This window comes from Acinonyx jubatus, chromosome A3 (assembly GCF_027475565.1).
Source record: "Acinonyx jubatus isolate Ajub_Pintada_27869175 chromosome A3, VMU_Ajub_asm_v1.0, whole genome shotgun sequence".
Taxonomy (NCBI): Eukaryota; Metazoa; Chordata; class Mammalia; order Carnivora; family Felidae; genus Acinonyx; species Acinonyx jubatus.
This window is the reverse complement of record NC_069388.1, coordinates 126,383,202-126,404,734: the sequence shown is the minus strand read 5'-3', so window position 1 is coordinate 126,404,734 and position 21,533 is coordinate 126,383,202. Positions and strand designations below refer to the sequence as shown.

The window sequence follows — 21,533 nt, the reverse complement described above, 5'->3', positions numbered from 1 at the left end:
GGCAGAGAGAGAGAGAGGGAGAAGGAGAATCCTAAGCAGGCTCCATGCTGTCAGCTGAGAGCCCAACTCGGGGCTCAGACCCAAGAACCATGAGGTCATGACCTGAGCTAAAACCAAGAGTCGGACACCCAACGACTGAGCCACCCAGATGCCCCAATGCTGATTTCCTCTTAAAGATTTGAAGGAGACCAGGACTGCCACCTCAAAATTGACCAGTTTGACATAAGAAATATTTTAAGATGCAGAAATGAGTGAAACTCAAAGTTCTTTTTGTCTTGGCACTTAATAATTTTATTGTTCCCTTGATAAGATGCTGCGGAAAACCAACTTCCAACCAACCCTCGGAGTCACTCATTTCTGGGTACTACTCCCAACGTACATGCTAGTAACTTCGGTTTTGTTTTTCTCCTGTTAATCTGTCTTCTGTCAATCTAATTTTACAGGGCCCCAGCCAGAGAACCGTGGAGGGTAAAAAGAAAAAGATTTGTTTTCATCCCCTACATATATCATCAAGGAGCACCTTTACTATATAATTACTGTCTCATAAGGTTTCAATTATCATATTTCATACAACTCACCTTTGATTTTTTTTCTCTTCTCAGGAGAGAGCCTCCAGTCAGGATTAAGGTCGTCATAGCCTGGCTAAACATGAAAAATATGCACAGGACTTCTTGAGTCAACAATGTAAGAAAATTATATGAGCATCACTAACAACTATGGATTTTTTGAAATAACAAAATATGGAAGCGATGCTTTCCTTCGATCTCTTAGTCGTATTCTACCTAGCTGTAATCTATTCCTCTTAATAACCTTGCTCTTACACTTAAAATGTGCACCTGGAACCACTGTAACTCAATTTAATGAAGAAAAGAGCATGCAGAAGAAAAGTAAGAGAGCAAGTGTGCAATTAATACGATGAGAGCAAGACACACGAACATTCGTTCTGTGCACACTCATATACACACACTTACACTCCGGGAGGAGAACGGCTATGCTGTGGTGAATAAGCACAAGTCTGGGTACAAGTCCTACTCCTATAACTTGTAAGTGGAGTGACCCCTCCAGGCCTTAGGCTCCACAGCTCTGAGATTAGACTCTGCAACCTCCATGTTATCCCCGGTTCTAACTTCCTAGGACTAATTTACTACAGAAAAAAATATAACCATGCGATTCTCAAGCTGCCTCCATTCATATTCTAATTTCATGGAACATAATGTCATGCCCACCTTTGAGAAGGTGACGACACATCAATCTCTCTCCACTATTATACAACAGCTGAGATGAACACACTGCCAGACCCCCTCTGGGCTCACTGTTAATTACTGCATCTTCAGAATTACAGCAGTATGGGAAAAGACCAGCAAAAATATCATTTGGCTATGTGAAATCTTAAGCCTAAAAAAAGGTAATGCTATATTTAAGTCAAAATGCGCTTTCTCATTTAATATATACTTTATCAACAATTTCTCAGTGGCTAAGCCTTAAGAGTATTAAAATTGATACTTCTTTCCAAGGCCTAAAAGAATTTCCTGATCTCCACTACTATGATAAATCACTCACAGCAGTCACTGAAAACAGAAGATATAATTCTTTAAACTTTACCCAAAAAGTCACCCTAAAAGCCTATTTATTTACTAACAGAAGAAATAGATTGTCTCGGTTTACTTTCTCATAATTAACTTTCAAGGATTCAGAATACCAGAAGGTATAGACTAGTGAAACTAATCAACTTGGATTCCTTAAGATCAAATCTTCTTTGGTCACTTATAGGGCACTTCAGACGTTTTTAGAGCCTCCGAATCATCAGCTGTACGTGCTCCCACAGCACCTTCGTATGGGGACATGTGTGCTTCCCTGCTGAATTGTGGAGTACACAAGGGGAGGGTGGAGTAACACTTTAAGTCCCACAAACAACAAGGATGATTCGGCCTTGGGGGAATTGAAGTACATACAGATCACAGTGAAATTTAACAAGAAATCTCCAAAATCTTTTCAAACGAAAACCGTCTCACTAGTAGAAGTACATTGAGAATTCAAGGTGGGCTTGTCTTCATCAGAGTCAGCGATGAGGAAGAGCACCGTGAACAAGCTGCACCAGTCCATGAGGGTCAGTTTTCAGACATTTCGGGACTAGACTGTTCCATGCAGATGGCTTTAATAATGGATGTCTCTTGTGAATTTGATTTTAAACACAAGACGAAGATGTGTTCTTCCGCAACCAGAACTCTGTCAGAGTCATCTTCGTACTCCCAGACCTATCACAGTACTCACCTGTCACGGCAGCTAAATGCTGAATAAGTGAATCAATTACTTTTTTTTTTTAATGTTTATTTATTTTTGAGACACAGAGAGACAGAGCATGAACGGGGGAGGGTCACAGAGAGAGGAAGACACAGAATCCGAAGCAGGTTCCAGGCTCCAAGCTGTCAGCACAGAGTCTGATGTGTGGCTCAAACCCACAAGCCATGAGATCATGACCTGAACCGCAGTCGGATGCCCGACTGACTGAGCCACCCAGGCGCCCCAGGAATGAATTATTCTTTTAAATCACTGCACCCTAATTAGAATGGCTAAGCCATAGGAAAATTAGCTTAGTACTAGTATTCCTGCAGCCTCTCAAAGGTGCGGTCTCTTCTGCTATTTAGTCAATGAACACTGTGCACTTACACTGTGAGGGGGAAGAGAAACCATACATTACTGGCCGCACAACTCAAGCAGGTAGAGAGCTAAGAAACAGATGTGAGTGACTATAACCCAAGTTCAAATATAACAGCTGCCCAAAAAGAGGTATAGATAAAAGTGGAGGGGGTCTTCAAAGGTTGAAGAGGTCATTTTGAATATGGCCTCAAGAAAGACAAAGGGGGTTCAAGAGGTATAAAGGAAGTACTACACTGGGTGCCATACGTTCAAGACTGGATAAAATCTGGATATGGCAAATGGGTGGAGGAAGACATTCCAGTCAGCAAACACAGAATGAACAAAAGTACACCGGTAAAAAAAAAAAAAAAAAAAAAAAAAAAAAAAAAAACTAAACTTATTCAGGAAAACAGTGGGTCAGTTTAACTGAAGTACAGGATATCCATTGTAATTATCTGCATTTTTGCTTGTCTTGGGGTTTTGGCGGAAAGATGGGACTCGCGATGGCATTTTTTGTTGTTGAGCTAAAATTCACATAATGGAAAATTAACCATTTTAAAATGAACATTCAGTGGCACTTTGTACGTCCACAGTGTTGTCACTTCCATTTAGTTTCAAAACATTTGTGTCGATCCAAAATAAAACCACTTACCCGTTAAGCAGTGATTTCCCACTCCCCATCCCCTCAGCCCTGTCCGCTACCAATCCACTTTCTGCCTCAGGGGATTTACCTATTCTGGATATTTCGTATAAATGAGTTCATACAACACGTAACCCCTCGTGTCTGGCTTCTCTGGAGGAGCAGGAGGTTCTCAAGGTACATCCATGTTGTAGTATGTATCCGCACTTCATTCATTTTTACGGCTGAACACAGATTCACGCTAGATATCTGAACTAAATGTTTACTTTCACAATATGTGGGAGTTGGATGAAACTATCTGCACAGTACATTTAAGAAAGAAGCCCAAACATAACTCTGCTTCAGGCAGAGGTGACCTACCAGACCAGTATCCTGACACAGCTGTGCCTCACTACTCTCAAAGCAGACATTCCCACTGCCTCCCTTCATACGATTCCAACTACTTATGGACACGTCTCCTCAGGCAAGGGATGCAAGAACAAAAGGAAACTATTGGGACTACCCCAAAATAAAAGACTTGTTGCACAGCAAAGGACACCATCTGTAAAATGAAAAGACAACCTACTGAATGGGAGAAGTTATTTGTAAATGGCATGTCCAAAAAGGAGCTAATATCCAAAATATATAAAGAAATTACACAACCCAACACCAAAACCAAATAGTCTAATTTAAAAATGGGCGGAGGACACGAATAGACATTTTTCCAAAGAAGACAAAAAGATGGCCAATAGACACATGAAAAAAATGCTCAATTATCACTCATCATCAGCGAAATGTAAATCAAAACCAGAATAAGATCTCTCACCTCACACCTGTTAAAATGGCTAGAAAAAAAAAAAAAGAAATAATAAATGTCATTAGGAGCTGTTTCCACTGTTGGTGGAAATGCAAACTGGTCCTACCACCGTGGAAGACAGTACGAAGTTTTCTCAAAAAGTTAAAAATAGACAAAGCACACATTCCAGTAATCCCACTACTAAGTATTTACCGGAAAATGAAAGTAAGCAATGAAAGAAGAGAAAAACACTAATTTGAAGGGATATAGGAGCCCCATATGTTCACTGCAACATGATTTATGACAGCCAGGATATGGAGGCAACCCAGTGTCCGCTGATGCACGAATGGAGAAAAAAGATGTGGTGCATAACGTATGATGGAATATTACTCAGCCAAACAAAAGAATGAGATCTCGTCATTCACATGGCAACATGCACAGGTATTATGCTACGTGGAGTAAGTCAGACAGAAAGACAAATACTACACGATTTCACTCATGTGTGGAATCTGAAGAGAATATAAATTGACTCATAAACACAGTGAACAAACTGGCAGTTGTGGGGATGGGGAGAAATGGGCAAAATAGGTAAAGGGAATTAAGAGGTAACAGAACAAAACAAAACAAAACAAAGCTGATATTCCCATTGCTTCTCTCATCCTAGTCAAACTGGGCCAGACTTCCCATCCTTCAACCCTAAAAACTCTGTGAGGGGCCCGTGATCTGGCCATGCTTTATGGTATCTGATACACACGCTGTAGGCTGGTGTTTTGAGGGCAGGACCACCAAGGACCCACGGCCCCTGTGAAAGCACTCCCGGGGTGCTCACTCCTAGTGCCATGTTGATATATTCTGAGAAGCAACCTCCCTGTCACTCCTCTGTGGGTGACATGCCACCTCATGACTGAGAACATCCTACAGTGACAGCGATAGCACTGTTTTCTTCAGTTAGGAATTTTGATTGTTGACTCTCTTTAACAGCTAGAAGCTAAGCATAATGAAGGCCGCTGCCTCCAACAGCATAAAAGCAGCCTTTCAACTGCTTATTCATTCCACAAACACTTACTAGTATTTTTTTATGCCAAGCTCTATGTTAGGCCCCGTAGAACAAACATATATTCAGGGTCTTTTCTCCAGGAGCTCACAGTTGAGTGAAGCTGTGAGGACAGCTGCGGATTGTGTCAAGACCAATCACATTAACTGTCATCTTCCCACTTATCTTTCATTGATTGATCCATTTAACAAAATCTGTCCAATACCTACTATTGTGGCAAAGAGCAAATTGTAGGAGAAACAAAACTTATCTTTCCTATTTTATCATAGGATGTACAAATAGAAAAATGATAAAACTTCTTCAGACAAAAATTAAGGCCAAAAATGAGATGGAAATATATAAACATAACATATGGGAAATGTTTGAAATGAAAATCACTTTAGCAATTTAGCAATTTTACTATATTCCACACATGAACAAAACTTAATACTCACAGATTTCTAGCCAGATGGATTTTCATATTGACAATGAAAGCTGAAGTATTTAATCAACTCACAACTGGGTAGAAGTAAATCAGAATAGGCACTTCCACAACTATCTTTAATCATTAGATTTTAAAGAGAAAATACTCAATTACACAAAGCATATTATGAAAACTAATAAAGTAGTGAATTACATGAAGAAAGCCCCAGATGAGCTGAATTCACGATTTGGTAAAAGAGGCTACAGTTGTATAGGGCAACAGTAACACTAGCTTCTTCTCAGACAATGTTTTAGCTAAAATTATAAGCTGGCTCTATACTATATGTTACCATATAATCTATTTTAAACATACTGGCTTGGCCATTTCATTTCCTAGAACAGCAGTAAGAGAGGCAGAGCCCTGTCCTACCTGGCTGACCCGAGGTCCCTTGACTATTGCAGGACGAGTAAGAAAGGAGCAGCTGTTTAAGGGCTCAGCCAGTGATGAGTACACAAAATGACACCAATATATTTGGTATATGACTTGTTAATAGTTTCGTGTTTCCAGTGTCTCTGCATAACGAATGCTGAACTCCAGAAGCATCGTTCACATCAACTGCATGGACTCTCTCCCTGTTTTCCATTAATATCATCACTACTACCTCACTCACCCAGATAAAAGTCACGATCTAGGGGTGCTGACTTTGGCTCAGGCCACGATCTCACAGTTCATGAGTCCGAGCCCCATATCGGGCTCGCTGCTGTCAGCACAAAGCCCGCTTCAGATCCTCAGTCCCCCTCTCTGCCCCTCCCCTGCTGGTTCTCATTCTCTCTCTTTCTCTCTCTCAATAAATAAATTTAAAAAAAAAAAAAAAAGTCAAAATCTGTCAACATAAGGGCTACAAAAGATACTCTGAAACAAAGGCTTAACCTATGAAGTCCAAGAACCTGAGTCCAACCAGCATCTTGATTCTAATGCAGCAATGCAAGTTTACTTCTTTTTAGCACTATTCCCATCTATTAGAACACAAAAACATTTGTTACTTACTAGGACTGTAGTGAAGCAATTGAAATAGGTTCCTGTCACTCAGGGTGGACAGCCAAGCCTTAGTAGACAAATGCTACTTACTCCCAACAATCCTTCCCCCCAACTGGATTATGAGTCTTTCCTCTGAGCTTATCTTTTCATAATATTAACATGTTACTCTGTTGATTTGTTTATAATTCCCCTTGCAAGACTATGAGCATCTCACTGGGACTTACTGCATTCTCTACTCTAAAACTTGGTAAAGATTCAATAAAGAGATGAACTCTATTATTTTATGATTATTATTATGAATACAGTAACAGCTTACTCTTTATAAAACTGTTACACACAAGCTTTATACCACTTACTGTGGTACACTAAATTTTGCTGACTCCCTTCATATAGTACCCATCCAAATCCAAAATGGCCAAGCCAATGTGATGAACTCTCAGGATACAGGTGAAAGACTCAAGCAAAGTATAGTTTTTCAAACCCTTTGTGCTGAAGAAAGAGTTACCACTCTCACATACTCTCCCAGCACATCATAAGTACTGCACAGATCTATTGTAAACTTCAGGGTTTACCAGCGGGAAGCTATGTCAATTATTTACTCCAGTTTTTGGTGATACACACTAGCTGGCTCCAGAGTTCAACACATCTGAGAAGGCTGAAGACTCTGTGTTCTATTCACTGGGAAAAAAGATTTATCTCTGTTCTTCTAAAGATCAAATAAATAAAGCCTAATAAATATATTTTCCACCTTTTAAAAACTGTATCCATTTTTGCACAGGGTCATGGGAAGAGCATCTACATCAGAGTCAGAGAGAGACGAAATCTCTCTGAAATCTCAACTCTACTGCTTACTTGCTAAATAACTCTGAATAAGTGCTCAATAAATAATTGAGGTTATTATTACAGTAAATTTTGTAAAAGCTACAAGAATACTATCTACATGAATCGTGACCAGAGCTACATAAGCCTAAAATGTGTATCAAAAAACAAAAAACAAAAAAAAAAAAACAAAACAGAGTGTTCTGTGAAAATGATGAAGCCTCACAAGAATTTGTTTATGACAGAATGAAGAATGACAGAATGAAGAAAGGATGGGACAAAAGCAGGGAGCAGGGAGAGGAAAGTTCAGGAAGCAAGTGTGAAGCAGCATAATGATCCAGGTAAACAAAGGAGTTTGCATTTTGACCACAACTTTAGAATTTTAAAGAAAAGAATAGATGAAATTAAAGTCTTGCTTTTCAACCCTGGACAAAATTTCTTTTGAGACTAGAATGAGGAGTCTCAAAGCAAGATCTGTTCTATTCAGCTCCAGTCCTTCCCTGTGCTGAGCGACAGCGCGAGAAGGGCGGGGCTGACCGCCACAGGCCCCGATGGGATGAATTCTGGAATAAGGCGGTGTGCTGAGCAGCAGGAGAAATAGCAATAAAGGTAGGATTAGGTTCAGTAATTCTCACTAAGCCACTGTTCCCTCAGCAAGGGGTTCTACCACCTACAAAACGTCTGCAGTGGTGGCAACCAGGTCCATGGTTTTCAGTTTTGTGAGCCCCAAAACCTGTTTGGTTTTTTTTTTTTTTTCCTGGTTTGCTCAGGCATTCGAGGGAAATAATTTATGGCGACCCAATCTGAAAAACACGGATATATTACCCTAAAAATTGTTCAGTTTGTAATAATAGCTAGAACTGGCTTGAGAATCAAGCTACATCAACAGACAGCCTCTACAGACTGTGCGATGGGCGCTAAACCACAGCCACAAGGGGCGAGATGGAAGCACACTGTAGCACAACAGAACAGTCTAGAGCAATTCCTGATGAGCTGCCCTTCTACATTCTCAAGGGTCAAAGAGTCTCACCAGGGAAACACAGGAGATCAACTTCTGGCATAAACTCTTCTCTCTTCCCACCATAAACCTCTTTTGTCATTTTCTAATTTCCTTCCTTTCCTGCCCCATTACTCTTCTGATGGCCTATTCCAAACTACTGGGATATTTACATTTACTCATTCAAGATTTTTAAACAATTTTTAAATTATTTTAATAGAATCGCTATAAAAATCAAAAAAATTAATGAATAATATTAATGAGCTAAAGAGTAGCGAATTACAATGACACTGATTGGCAACTAATGACAAAAAAATGTCTAACTACTTAAAAAGTTGAGTGTATGCCAATAAGGGTTACAACAAATGCAATTTATCTTCACAAGAAGGGTATCCAGAATTCCAGTAAACAAAAGAGCATACTAATAAATTTTGCCTAAATAGTCCTTACACTACATGTATGCCATTCTAGAATACTAACAAAATCAAACATTAAGTGTGCTTCAAACTTGATCAATATTTCTATTAGGTGAATGAAATAATTTAAGAAAATGAGTAAACTTAAGAAAAAAAATGCCCAAATGTAAAATATTGGAAAGAACAGAGTCTTTCCAAATGCAAATTTATCACTATACATTAATAGCCATGAAAAATACATGGTACCTTTTGCATCAGTTATCCAGTGTGCATGGCTAAATATGTTAAACAAATGGTTTTAGAGTTGATCCACTCCACTTCTAGAGGGAAGATATAAATCAGGTTAGCTATCAATTCCGAGGAGAGAAAAACAATGTTCCTTGTATTTAGATGCTGAGATTGAAGACTGAGGAACTCCTCTTCTGTTTAGAACAAATCGAGATCCAGGGCCAGAGTGAGTGGTAGAGGTGCAGAGAACAAATTAAATTCAAGGTGAGTAGGAACTAAGGGGAAAAAATCTTGCCAAACTTGTGTATTAAAACAGAAAAAAAGGGGTGCCTGGGTGGCTCAGTCGGTTGGGTGTCTGACTTTGGCTCAGGTCATGATCTCACGGTTTGTGGGTTCGAGCCCCGCATCAGGCTCTGCTGACAGCTCGGAGCCTGGAGCCTGGAGCCTGCTTCGGATTCTGTGTCTCCCTCCCTCTCTGCCCCTCCCCCACTTATGCACGGTCTCTCTCAGTCTCTCAAAAATAAATAAATGTAAAAAAAAATTTTTTAACAAAAAAAATGAAGAATAATAGCAAAAACAAATTTAAGTCTGTGAAAAGTGTAAGAAAATATACAGCCAGTTTCTCTTTCCCTCTGCTATTCTGGGAATAACAAAATGCTCTTTGCTTTTCAAAATTGTTTTAATAGCTCAGATTAACTGATGAAATGAAATTAAAAAGAATTCTGAAAAAAGACATCAATCCATTCAGACCATTCAGGGAAAAGTCTCCAGTCTTAGAATCACAAAACTATCCACCAAAGCTGGTGAAAAGATATTTCTATAGAAAAGGGAAATGGAGAAGTGAGAGGAAAAAAAATTAACCCATAAGTACTGAAATGCCAAATCACCATCAGAGGAGTAAAAGATTTAGAACATAAAGTTGTATCTAACTGAGGTCTTTCTTTTCATCTTCACTCTATCACAATACACAGCATTATATGCACAGACCTTATTTGCCCATCATGATTTTAGAATAGAACAAATGATGATTCTGTTACTAAACCACTAAGCCTTTTCATTCTTAAAACCGGTCATTTCAAGACACTAAAAAATTAATAGACTGTATCTTCACTTCCTACCTTTTGAGTGAAGAGGTCTCCCTTCAAGCCTTAAGCAAGCCCAATATTACGTTAGTGTTGCAAGATTTGGGAAGAACTGTAGCCCTTTTAGAATACTGACCCTCCAATTTTTTTACCATATTAGTTGGCTTTTGCTACAAAATTAGCATCTCCATTCTGTATTTTTATAGTAAGAAAAAAGGAGAAGGGGGTGGACAGATTACAGTCAGTATACAGAATGTACTGCACTACAAATTAAAGTCAGCACACAGTGCTACTCTGTTCTTAATTTATCCTACTATGCTGATGATATTCTAATTTAACTAAAGCTTTGGCATGCTAAGCATGAATAATAGCTGTGAGCTGCAGTCAAACATCAACCAAATGAAAGCATTATTGTCAGTACTCACCCTTAAGCGAGAACCATTCTAATAATAATAATAATCAACAGACATACCTGCTCATTTTGATTCCATTCCCCTTGCTGCTTCAGAGACGGAATGGCCCAGATGCTTAGTTTCCCTGAGAAATGAATGGCAGCAAGGAGGGTCCCATCTGGAGAGAGGCTCATCTTAAAGATCCCATCCTATACAATAATATTACATTAATGTCAGATCAAGGAACTTGTAGCTGAATAGAAGTAACCTCCAGAATTTAATAACACTCTTTAGAGGGTGCCATGTCATAAATGATCTCTCATATTAAAGGGTTCCAACAGCTTCATACACTATAAATGTGCTCCAGCATAAAGAAACAGAACTCTTACTCTTAAGGAGTTTTTTTTTTCTTTTTAACCTATTTTATAGTGTTATAATTCACATATAACCAAAAACCAAATATATGAGCATTATAAAAACACTCCTTTACATCACACATCAATTACCATGAGTTCTCATTAACTTTTATGGGTCGATATTGACCAGATGGTGAATTTCCTGAATTTGGGGTTCACGTTTTCACAAGATTCTATATGTACACAATATCTGGAATATCCTGTCACAGGCCACAAATTTATGCTGTGTGGATGAAAGGGAAGGGAAAGGAGGAAGAAGAGAGTTGGCAGAAAAGAAGGTCCAATGGTGATGGGAACAGAGGCAGCCAGGGGGGAAATGCATTCCTTAATTTAAGGGGCACCAGGAGTGTTTATTTTCCAGATTTCCTGGTAAACATGAGGAATCTACTCACTGCTACAGAAAAGAGAAATTTTGTTAATACACTGATTTTACATGGCCAAGCACGGGGTGCACAGAGAAAGTCTTGTCTTTTCAAGGCCTATTTGTCCACACAATCTCTCAGTCCTTTCTTGATGAGAAACCAGACAAGCAGAGATGTCCCCTGTTCATCGCCTAAGCAGAAGCAGAAGAATCAAACCAACACTAACTGGACATCTATTGCCCACTCAAGCATTTACTGAAAGCAGCGTCTAAGGTAGTTTACCCACAAATAATAAATCAGACCTAAAAATGACAGCCTACAACCATATGTGTCCTTAGCATTTAGAAAATCTGGCAACACAAGAGTCCACCACCACCTTTTAAGGGTGAGTGCGCTACCCGGTCACACCAGGGCAATAATCAGGTGGGGCTGGACAGCATATGCATGCTTCAAAGGATCATAAGCTTTCCAGTAAGCCAAAGCCCCCACCATTCTTGGTTATGGCCCTACGATTAAGGTCAAATACTAGCTATGATCTGAAACTTACACATGACTATACTTTAAAAAAAAAAAAAGGAAAAAAAAATTATGCCTGGCTCAATTCACCACATTATCTACCTGGTCTCTACAGACACAAGCTTAAGTCCTCAGGTCTACAATGACTAAGGCGTATTAGTCATCAAAAGGAAATAGAACAATTTCAGAAAGTGAGAAACACTGCTGGATGAGTACATAGATGAGAAGATTAGCATCCTCTAATCTCCTCACTAAGGACTAAAGTCACTTTAACTGGATATAACACGTCTATATCCCAGATTGCCAGAATTAAATGTAAGAAAGATTAAAATACAAAAAGAAGCAATAAAAGCAAAAGCACTGAGAGCAAATGTTAACTACATCCCATCCCCTCCTCTGTGACGGAGAGGAGGTCAGGAAGAGAAGACGAAGGGCCTAGCACCTTCCATTCACAACTCTGGTCAATACGCTCCATGGTTTAGCAGCAGGTGGGATCACAAGCATAAATTTTCATTCTCAAGAACTCTCCCTGCATTCTTCAGAGTTTGCAGACAAAGAAACTGAAGATCCCAAAGGTTCAGAAACTTGCTGAAGATCATTCTAGTATAGATAGCAGTACCTGAGCTAGATGCCGCCTTCAGTCCCAGCCCAAGTCACTTCCACCGCACGGTGACCACTGCCGTCCCCAGTGCCACAGCCTTTCCAGGAGGCTCCATGCTCCTTGGCAGCAATCATGATCAAGTATACTTTACTGTTTTCTCACCTAAATAATTAGTCACCAGTGGTCTGTATGAGAACTCCCTGGTATTATAAATGCTTCATTAACCAATTAATAAAAGTGCTCTGAAAGCAAATGGGAAGTTGATGAATCTCTTTAACAAAAACAAACAAAAGTATATTGTGTAATGTGAATAATTTAACAATAGCCTTGTGATCTAGAAAACAATAAATGAATATGCTAAATTATGCTTCGTTTTAATCCTTCTCTCCCTCTTACCTTCCTTTTCTCTCTTGACATGAAGAACTAAAATGTTACCACTTGCTTTTAAACTGGTGGCTTCTTGAATCCCCTTAAGTTTCATCTGATACTATGATCTCCTTGCTGAAAACTTAACACTCCTTTCTTGAAGCATTTTGCTGTAGGAATTTGCACTTACACCCACATGTAGAAACTAGAGTATAACGAATACCCATGGAACCAACAACCAGCTTATCAACAAATACCAACTTTTCACACTTGCTTCACAAACCCTTCCCCAATCACCACAATGTTCTTGGGTTTTTTTTCCCCCTGGAGTACCGTAAAGCAAATCCAGACATTAGGTGTATACACATTAAGTATGCAGTTCTTTAAAGTCCAAGTTACCCGTTTAACTTTCACATACACGCACAGTGAGAAGACAGTTCTCAGCAGCAACCGAACTGCAGCCTGTCAGACATAGACAAGCCACCTATGTTACTTTAGAAACACGATGTTTTCCTTCTGGAATAAAAACTCCATTTTATTTGTAGAAACATTGCAGAGCGTCTACAGCACACAAAGTATCTCTGGCTCAGGGAATAATTTATTTTCCTGACAGTAGCTGTTACACAAGATCTAAAGCCACAGTTAGAAAATCCAGGCTAAAGTCTGTGAACCGAGCCTGCAGTATTTGGAAGTCAGAATGTTTCTTGCTTGGCTGGGGAGAGAATTTCTTTCAAATTATTTATTTGGAAATAAGAGGAAATGGCTTTTCAATCAACTGCACATCACACTAAAAGTAAACCTCAAACCTTCAAACCATAATTCCTCTTACCGTATTCAGATTTCTCAGCATAAGTGAATAATAATCGTTCTCTCGTCTTCTCTATTTGAATTAAGTAGTTCCAAAAGCAATATAATTTAGCTGCAATTTTTACTTCAGTTAAAATGTGTCTGGGTTTCTTTCATATTCCTCAAATATGAACATCATGTTTATTTTAATCATTACAACAGCTGGAATGATGGTCAAGAGTATGTAACTTGGCAGTGAAAAGAGGGAAGCCTTTTCTCTGAGAACAAGAACATGACAAGAAAGCCACTCTTGCCAGTTTTACTCAACACAGTACTGGAAATCCTAGCCAGAGCAATTAGGCATGAAAATAAATAAAAGGCACAAATTGGAAAAGAAGTAAAATTGTCTCCTTACAGATGACATGGTATATTTAGAAAACCCTAAAGACTCCAACAAAAAGCTGTTAGAATAAACAAATTCAGTAAAGCTGCAGGATACAAAAATCAACATACAAAAAATGACTACTGTTCCTGTACCCTAACAGTGAACTATCAGAAAGAGAAATTAAGAAAACAATCTGTTACACTAGCATCAAAAAGAATAAAATACTTAGGAATAAATTTAACCAAGGAGGTGAGAGATCTATACAAGAAAGGCCATAAATTACTGATCAAAGAAACTGAACACAAATAAATGGAAAAATATTCCATGTCCATGGATTTAAAGAACATTGTTAAAATGTCCATAGTATCCAAAGTGATCTATAGGTTCAATGCAATACCTACCAACATTCAAATGGCATTTTCCACAAAAATAGAAAAAATAATCCTAAAATTTGCACAGTACCACAAAAGACCCTAAGTCCCCAAGCAGCCAAAGCAATCTTGAAAACTAAGAACAAAGCTCTAAGTATCACCATTTCTGATTTCAAACTACTGTTACAAAGCTATAGTAATCAAAATAATACTGCATTGGTATAAAAACAGGCACAAAGATCAATGGAACAGAAGAGAGCTCAGAAAGAAATTCATGCATAAATGGTCACTTTACAACAAAGAATTCAAGAACACACAATGGGGAAGGGATACTCTTTCAATAAATGGTATTGGAAAACCTGGATACCCACTGGACCCCTACCTTACACCATATACAAAAATCTACTCTAACCAGATGAAGATCTGGAGCATAAGCCCAAAAACCCTAAAACTCCTATATGAAAACACAGGGAATAAGCTCCTTGATATTGGTCGTGGCAATGATCTTTTGTATTTTTCACTAAGAGCAAGGTCAAAAAAGCAAAAATAAACAAGCAAAACTACATCAAACTAAAAACATCTGCACAGCAAAGGAAACCATTAACAAAATGAAAAGACAATTTATGGAATGAGAGAAAATATTTGCAAGCCACATATCTGATAAAAATATCCAAAATGTACAAGGGACTCCTACAACTCAATAGCAAAAAAACACAAATAACCCAATTTAAAAATGAGCAAAGCATCTGAATTCACATTTTCTAAGTAAAAAAAAAAGACATACAAATGGCTAACAGGTACATGAAAAAGTGTTCAACATCACTAATCATCAGGGAAATGCAAATCAAAACCACAATGAGGTATCACTTCACACACATCAGGATGGCTATTATGAATAAGAAAAGGCAACCAATGCTGGTGAGGATGTGGGGACACAAACACACAAACTGTCAATCGGCCTTTAAAAAGGAAATCCATGGGGTGCCTGGGTGGCTCTGTCAGGTTAAGCATCCAACTTCAGCTCAGGTCATGACTCATGGGTTCATGAGTTCAAGCCCCACGTCAGGCTCTGTGCTGACAGCTCAGAGCCTGGAGTCTCCTTCAGATTCTGTGTCTTCCTCTCTCTCTGCCCCTCTCCTGCCTGCACTCTGTCTCACTCCCTCTCTCAAAAATAAATAAACATAAATAAATAAATAAACAAACAAACAAACAAACATAAAAAAGAAGGAGGAGGAGGAGGAAATCCTGTCATTTGTGACAACATGGATGTAGCTGGCTGGCATTATGCTAAGTGAAATATGTCAAACGCAGAATGACAAATACTGAGTATCACTTATATGTAGAATCTTTAAAAAAAAAAAAAAAATCAAACTCCTAGAAACAGATAGTAGAAAACTAGCCGCCTACCAGAGGCAGGGGAGTGAGTGGAGGAAGTTGGGAGAGGTTGGTAAAGGGTAGAAACTTTCAGTTACAAGATGAAGAAGGTTTGTAGATCTAATGTATAATATGATGACTACACTTGATAACACTGTATTATGTAACTGAAACTTGCTGAGAGGAGGACCTGAATGGTTCTTACACACACAATAAAAATATACATATGTGAGGTAGTGGATGTGTTAACTCGATGGGGCAAAAGCTTCATTTACATATATGCAGATCCAATCATCACATTATACACTTTAAATATCTTACAATTATACCCCAAAGAAGGCGAGGAAAAGATGGGGCACTTGGGTGGCTCAGTCGGTTAAGCGTCCGACTTCGGCTCAGGTCATGATCTTGAGTTCAAGCCCCGCATCTGGCTCAAGCCACATCCGGGCTCTGTGCTGACAGCTCAGAGCCTGGAACCTGCTTCGGATTCTGTGTCTCCCTCTCTCTCTGGCCCTCCCCCGTTCACGCTCTGTCTTAATAATAAATAAATGTTTCAAAAAATTAAAAAAACAAAAACAAAAGGTGAGGAAAAGAAAGAAAGAAAATGATGAATTTCACTTACTGCCTGCTTCAGTCTACTCTATTCCATGAGTATCTACTGAAAGGCAGTCTTACCTTGTAAGTTACAATGGCACAAAGGGAGTTGGTTGACAAAGATCATTTGCATGGTCTTCTTTCACCATGAATTCATCTATGACCCTTTTAATTGAGCATACTATCAATTCTATTTACCTCCTTGTATCAAAATCTCTTCCCACAGCTTTCCAAAAGATACTTTCCTCTTACCTCACTGAATCTCTTGTGTAGCAATGTGATACCAATACTACTGAAATTAATAACATGAACAGGATTTTAACTTTCACCTCTATTTCTCATTTATTAAACTACTAGCTCAAACGTCCATTTGATCTTTTGTTAATTAAAAACACTAATTAAAGCCTCTACTACTGGCAGCAATAGAGTAGGGATTGTGTCTTCTCTCAAACACTACAATAAAACCTTTAACTGTCCTTTCTAAGAGAGTAATTCTTTTAAATTTAAATATCAATCTTAGCACTGAGAGTACTTTAACTTACCTTTCTTCAACTGCATATCTACACAGAACAATTAAAAATGAGTGATTTCCTATTTCATTACACCTTTCAAATGTACACGCTACATGAAAATTAAAGTACTGAACTCTAGTACATACATTCAAAATGTTCTGAATTACTATATAGTCTTAAAGGTGAATTCGTAAGTGCTGCTCTTCCCACATTCAACATGAATAAACATATCCAGTAATACAGATTATATGCCAGGTATGTCTGACACTGTGGGAAGCTAGCAGCAAGCAAAACATAAATCCTGCCCTTAAGAAGTTGAGCTGATATTCTTGCCCACTGTGGTTTAGAAGTCTGACCTCAATCGATAGATAGATAGATAGATAGATAGATAGATAGATAGATAAATCATCCTCAAATGCCTGGTTAACAAACCTGGGGCTAGTGAGCAGGGGGAGACACTGCAAAAATACATAGGAAATAAAAAGCCCTTGGGAAAAAAATTTTCCAAGACAACATTCTTTATAAAAGAACACACAGAACTTTTATTATTAATATACTCTTTGAAAGGTAATACTATATGCCAAATAAAACTAGTGTCTACAGCCCAGCAAACTGGAATGTTCCAGCACTGCCCTCTGACACTTCCAGGACTTGGCAAATGCCGCTACCAGGCTGGAAATGTCCAGTGTCCCTCTTTCTGTGTGAGGAACCCTCACTTCTAAATTGAGTATCCTCTCCAGAATGAAGGGCTCCCTCTTTGTGCACCTCAATGGTACTTCATATTAACTTATAGAAGGGGTTATAAAATGCCTAAGACTGTATTATTTCCCAGCTGCTTCTGTAACTGTCTCCCCCACTACACTGAGGGCTGCTTGAGGAAGTGCAATGCATTTTATTCATCAATTTATTCTCAGCTCTAACATTATGCCTGGGCTCAAAGTGAGTGCTGACTGACTGAAAAAAAAAAAAAAAAAAAAAAAGAATAAACACTGAAATGACATATAATTGCTTTAATAAAGTCAACAGAATTTTAAAAGTGAGTCACTTAAGATTTGTTAAAGATAGTAATCTAGATAGTATTAAAGAGAATGCAGAAAAGGATGCAGGAAGAAAAAGTAAAATAATGCTATCATGCACCAAAATGGTAACAGATCAACAGAGGCGATACAGAGAACTAAGTCCATGGCAGAGGCCAAGCCATTTGATCTTTCATATGTTTCTTCATCTGCAAAATGAAAACAAACTCCATGAAATGCCTGAAGAGAATGCTAACTGGAAAACAGTGCCACCATAAGGGGATTCAACATGAAAGTGACTTTCCAGACATCAACAGCAGTGGTACTGCTCACTTTTGTAGAGACAATGCCAAAACAATCCAGAATGCATGACTTAGTTGAAGTCAATGGCAGAGAAAGAACTCAAACTTTAAATATATTAAATGCAAATGCAGCACCAGAATGGTCATCTGATTTCTCAAGATTTCTGTACTTTCTTGTAATTTCCCTTGGGTAAGTAAAGAAATTGAAGAAACAGAAAAATGAGGCAGTTTGAGTCTCCCCAAAACAAAAAAGGTAAGATCCGATGCTTCCATATAGGCCAAGACTCTCGTGAGAGCAAGAGAGAGAGTGAAGTAACCATCTCCATCAGAGGCAGCTCCTAAGCACCTCACTCACATCAGGAGGAAACTGACAAACATTCTTGTCAAGGATCCATGCATCTCTTGGAAAACAGTATAAAATGGTTTTTGAAGCCCAGAATCAACATGGCTTGCTTCTCCTTGGAGTTTCAATAATCTCAGATTTAAAAAAACAAACAAACAAAAAAGGATATATTATGGACAAGGAAGGAAAATTTGCAAGTAAGATAAAATTAAAAAAAAAAAAAAAAAACACGTCAAACATATAATGGTTCCAGGAGATTTGTCTTCCATTCCCAAACTCAAGAGGACTAAGTTCATTCTTCACCCTTTTTTTTTTTTTTCAAATCTTCGTTACTGAGAGAAGAATGATATACAGTAAAACACACAAACCTTCAGGGAATAGCTCCAGGAATTTTTACTTATGGATCTGTCCACGCAGGGTACAATTAAGAGCACACCCAGATGAAGATCTAGAACACTGAAGGTTCATTCCGCTGTGCTTTAAAGGTACTCTGGTGAAAATATTTGAGAAGCACAAGGTTAAGCTTGTGAGTTACCTGTTCTTGTCCCGGGCGACTATAAAACTTGACACTTAACATCCTTAACAATCCCAGGGTCTTTGGTACCTACAAAATAAACGCACATCATACAAAGAAAAATTAATGGAATGCTTCCTCGCTGTAAAAATCCTTTTATCGCGAAATGAAAACTATAAGAAATCTAACATTTTAAGAAATAGTTAAGAAAACCAGCAATAGGTGTCAGAGATGTACTCACAATAGCCAATTTATTAACGAATTGATCTTATGCTTCAAAAATGCCAGAAAAAAGAAATCAACATTTAGAAACCAGTATTTGAAATAATAGGACACAGACTCTCTTTAGACTTAACAGATGCATTTATAAAATCAAGAGGGAGAGAAGGGTGTAATTTAAGAAATTTAAAACAACAAGTATTGTTGAAGATGTAGAGAATTTAGTACGCTGCTTGGGGTGGGGAGAAGTAAAATGGTACAGCTGCTGTAGACAAGTTTCATGGTTCCTCAAAAAGTTTAACATAAAATTACCCTTTGACCCAGCCATTCCATCCTAAGTATACGCCCAAAAGAATTGAAAACAGGTATTCCATCAAATAACTATACACAAATGTTCATAGCAATACTATTCACAACAGCCAAGAAGTGGAAACAACTCAAAAGACCATTAACTAAAGAATGAACAAAATGTAATATATCCACACGACAGAATACTGTTCAGTCATAAAAAGGAATGAAGAAGTGATAGATGCTACAACTTGGATGAACCTTGAGAACATTATTCTAATCAGAGAAATCAGAAACAAAAGGCCACATATTATATGATTCCAATTATATGAAACGGAATAGGTAAGTCCATAGAAACAGAAAGCAGACTAGAGGTTGCCAGGAGCTGGAGGGAGGAAGAATGGGGAAGGACAAGTTAATGGGAATGAGGTTTCCTTTTGGGGTGATGAGAATGTCTTGGAACTAGATAGTGGTGATAGTTGCACACATTGTGAATGTACTAAATGCAACTGAATTGTATATTTTAAAATGGTTAGTGGTTGGTTTTATGTTTTATGAATTTTACCTTGAAAGAAAAAGGCAAAGAAGAGTACAGTTTTGTTGAGCTTAAAAATTTTCCTATCAGAACTTCTGAGTAGTTAAAGCCATCAGTGGTGGCTTAGCTCCGTATCTCCCAATACTTCCTCCAACAAAAAAAGAAAAAGAAGGGAAAAATATGAGGTGCCTGGCTGGCTCAGTCAGTAGAACACGGTCATGAACTGAAGCCCCACACTGGGTGTAGAGCTTACTTGAAGAAAAAAAAGTGGGGCGGGGGAGTAGAAAATAAATCTATATGAAAATCATGTCCTCACCTTAACTTGAAGACAGAAGATAACACAAACTTCAAAATAACTGTAAGTAAGAAAGACAAAAAACACCAAATCCCAGGGTGTAATCTCCACTGCTCCTGCCAACCCCCATGTCCCCATGACGCCTACTACCAGGCCTGGTGTTGAGCAAAAGCAGATTGTAAAAATACTGCAGGGTCAAGGAAGGACAGATGAGGGAAGGTAGCAAAGGGATCATGTAAAACCACTGTCAATGAAGCAACAGAAAGACAAATAAAGAAACTGATCCCATTCACAATTGCACCAAGAAGCATAAAATACCTAGGAATAAATCTAACCAAAGATGTAAAAGATCTGTATGCTGAAAACTATAGAAAACTTATGAAGGTAATTGAAGGAGATTTAAAGAAATGGAAAGACATTCCCTGCTCATGGATTGGAAGAATAAATATTGTCAAAATGTCAATACTACCCAAAGCTATCTACACATTCAATGCAATCCCAATCAAAATTGCACCAGCATTCTTCTCGAAACTAGAACAAGCCATCCTAAAATTCATATGGAACCACAAAAGGCCCCGAATAGCCAAAGTAATTTTGAAGAAGAAGACCAAAGCAGGAGGCATCACAATCCCAGACTTTAGCCTCTACTACAAAGCTGTCATCATCAAGACAGCATGGTATTGGCACAAAAACAGACACATAGACCAATGGAATAGAATAAAAACCCCAGAACTAGACCCACAAACGTATGGCCAACTCATCTTTGACAAAGCAGGAAAGAACATCCAATGGAAAAAAGACAGTCTCTTTAACAAATGGTGCTGGGAGAACTGGACAGCAACATGCAGAAGGTTGAAACTAGACCACTTTCTCACACCACTCACAAAAATAAACTCAAAATGGATAAAGGACCTGAATGTGAGACAGGAAACCATCAAAACCCTAGAGGAGAAAGCAGGAAAAGACCTCTCTGACCTCAGCCGTAGCAATCTCTTACTCGACACATCCCCAAAGGCAAGGGAATTAAAAACAAAAGTGAATTACTGGGACCTTATGAAGATAAAAAGCTTCTGCACAGCAAAGGAAACAACCAACAAAACTAAAAGGCAACCAACGGAATGGGAAAAGATATTTGCAAATGACATATCGGACAAAGGGCTAGTATCCAAAATCTATAAAGAGCTCACCAAACTCCACACCCGAAAAACAAATAACCCAGTGAAGAAATGGGCAGAAAACATGAATAGACACTTCTCT

The 21,533-nt window shown here is 38.4% G+C and overlaps 1 protein-coding gene across 3 annotated transcripts in view; it reads right to left on the bottom strand.

The window, feature by feature from the left end:
* Nucleotides 1-21,533, bottom strand: part of NBAS (NBAS subunit of NRZ tethering complex) — a 331,328-nt gene that overhangs the window by 251,154 nt on the left and 58,641 nt on the right. For all 3 annotated transcript variants that reach the window (XM_053201218.1, XM_027077936.2, XM_027077937.2), the window contains exons 11-13: nucleotides 18,961-19,029; nucleotides 10,562-10,690; nucleotides 579-642 (exon numbers count right to left, since the gene is read on the bottom strand). In XM_053201218.1, coding sequence (XP_053057193.1) covers nucleotides 579-642; nucleotides 10,562-10,690; nucleotides 18,961-19,029 — 262 coding nt within the window. The remainder of the gene's footprint in view (nucleotides 1-578; nucleotides 643-10,561; nucleotides 10,691-18,960; nucleotides 19,030-21,533) is intronic.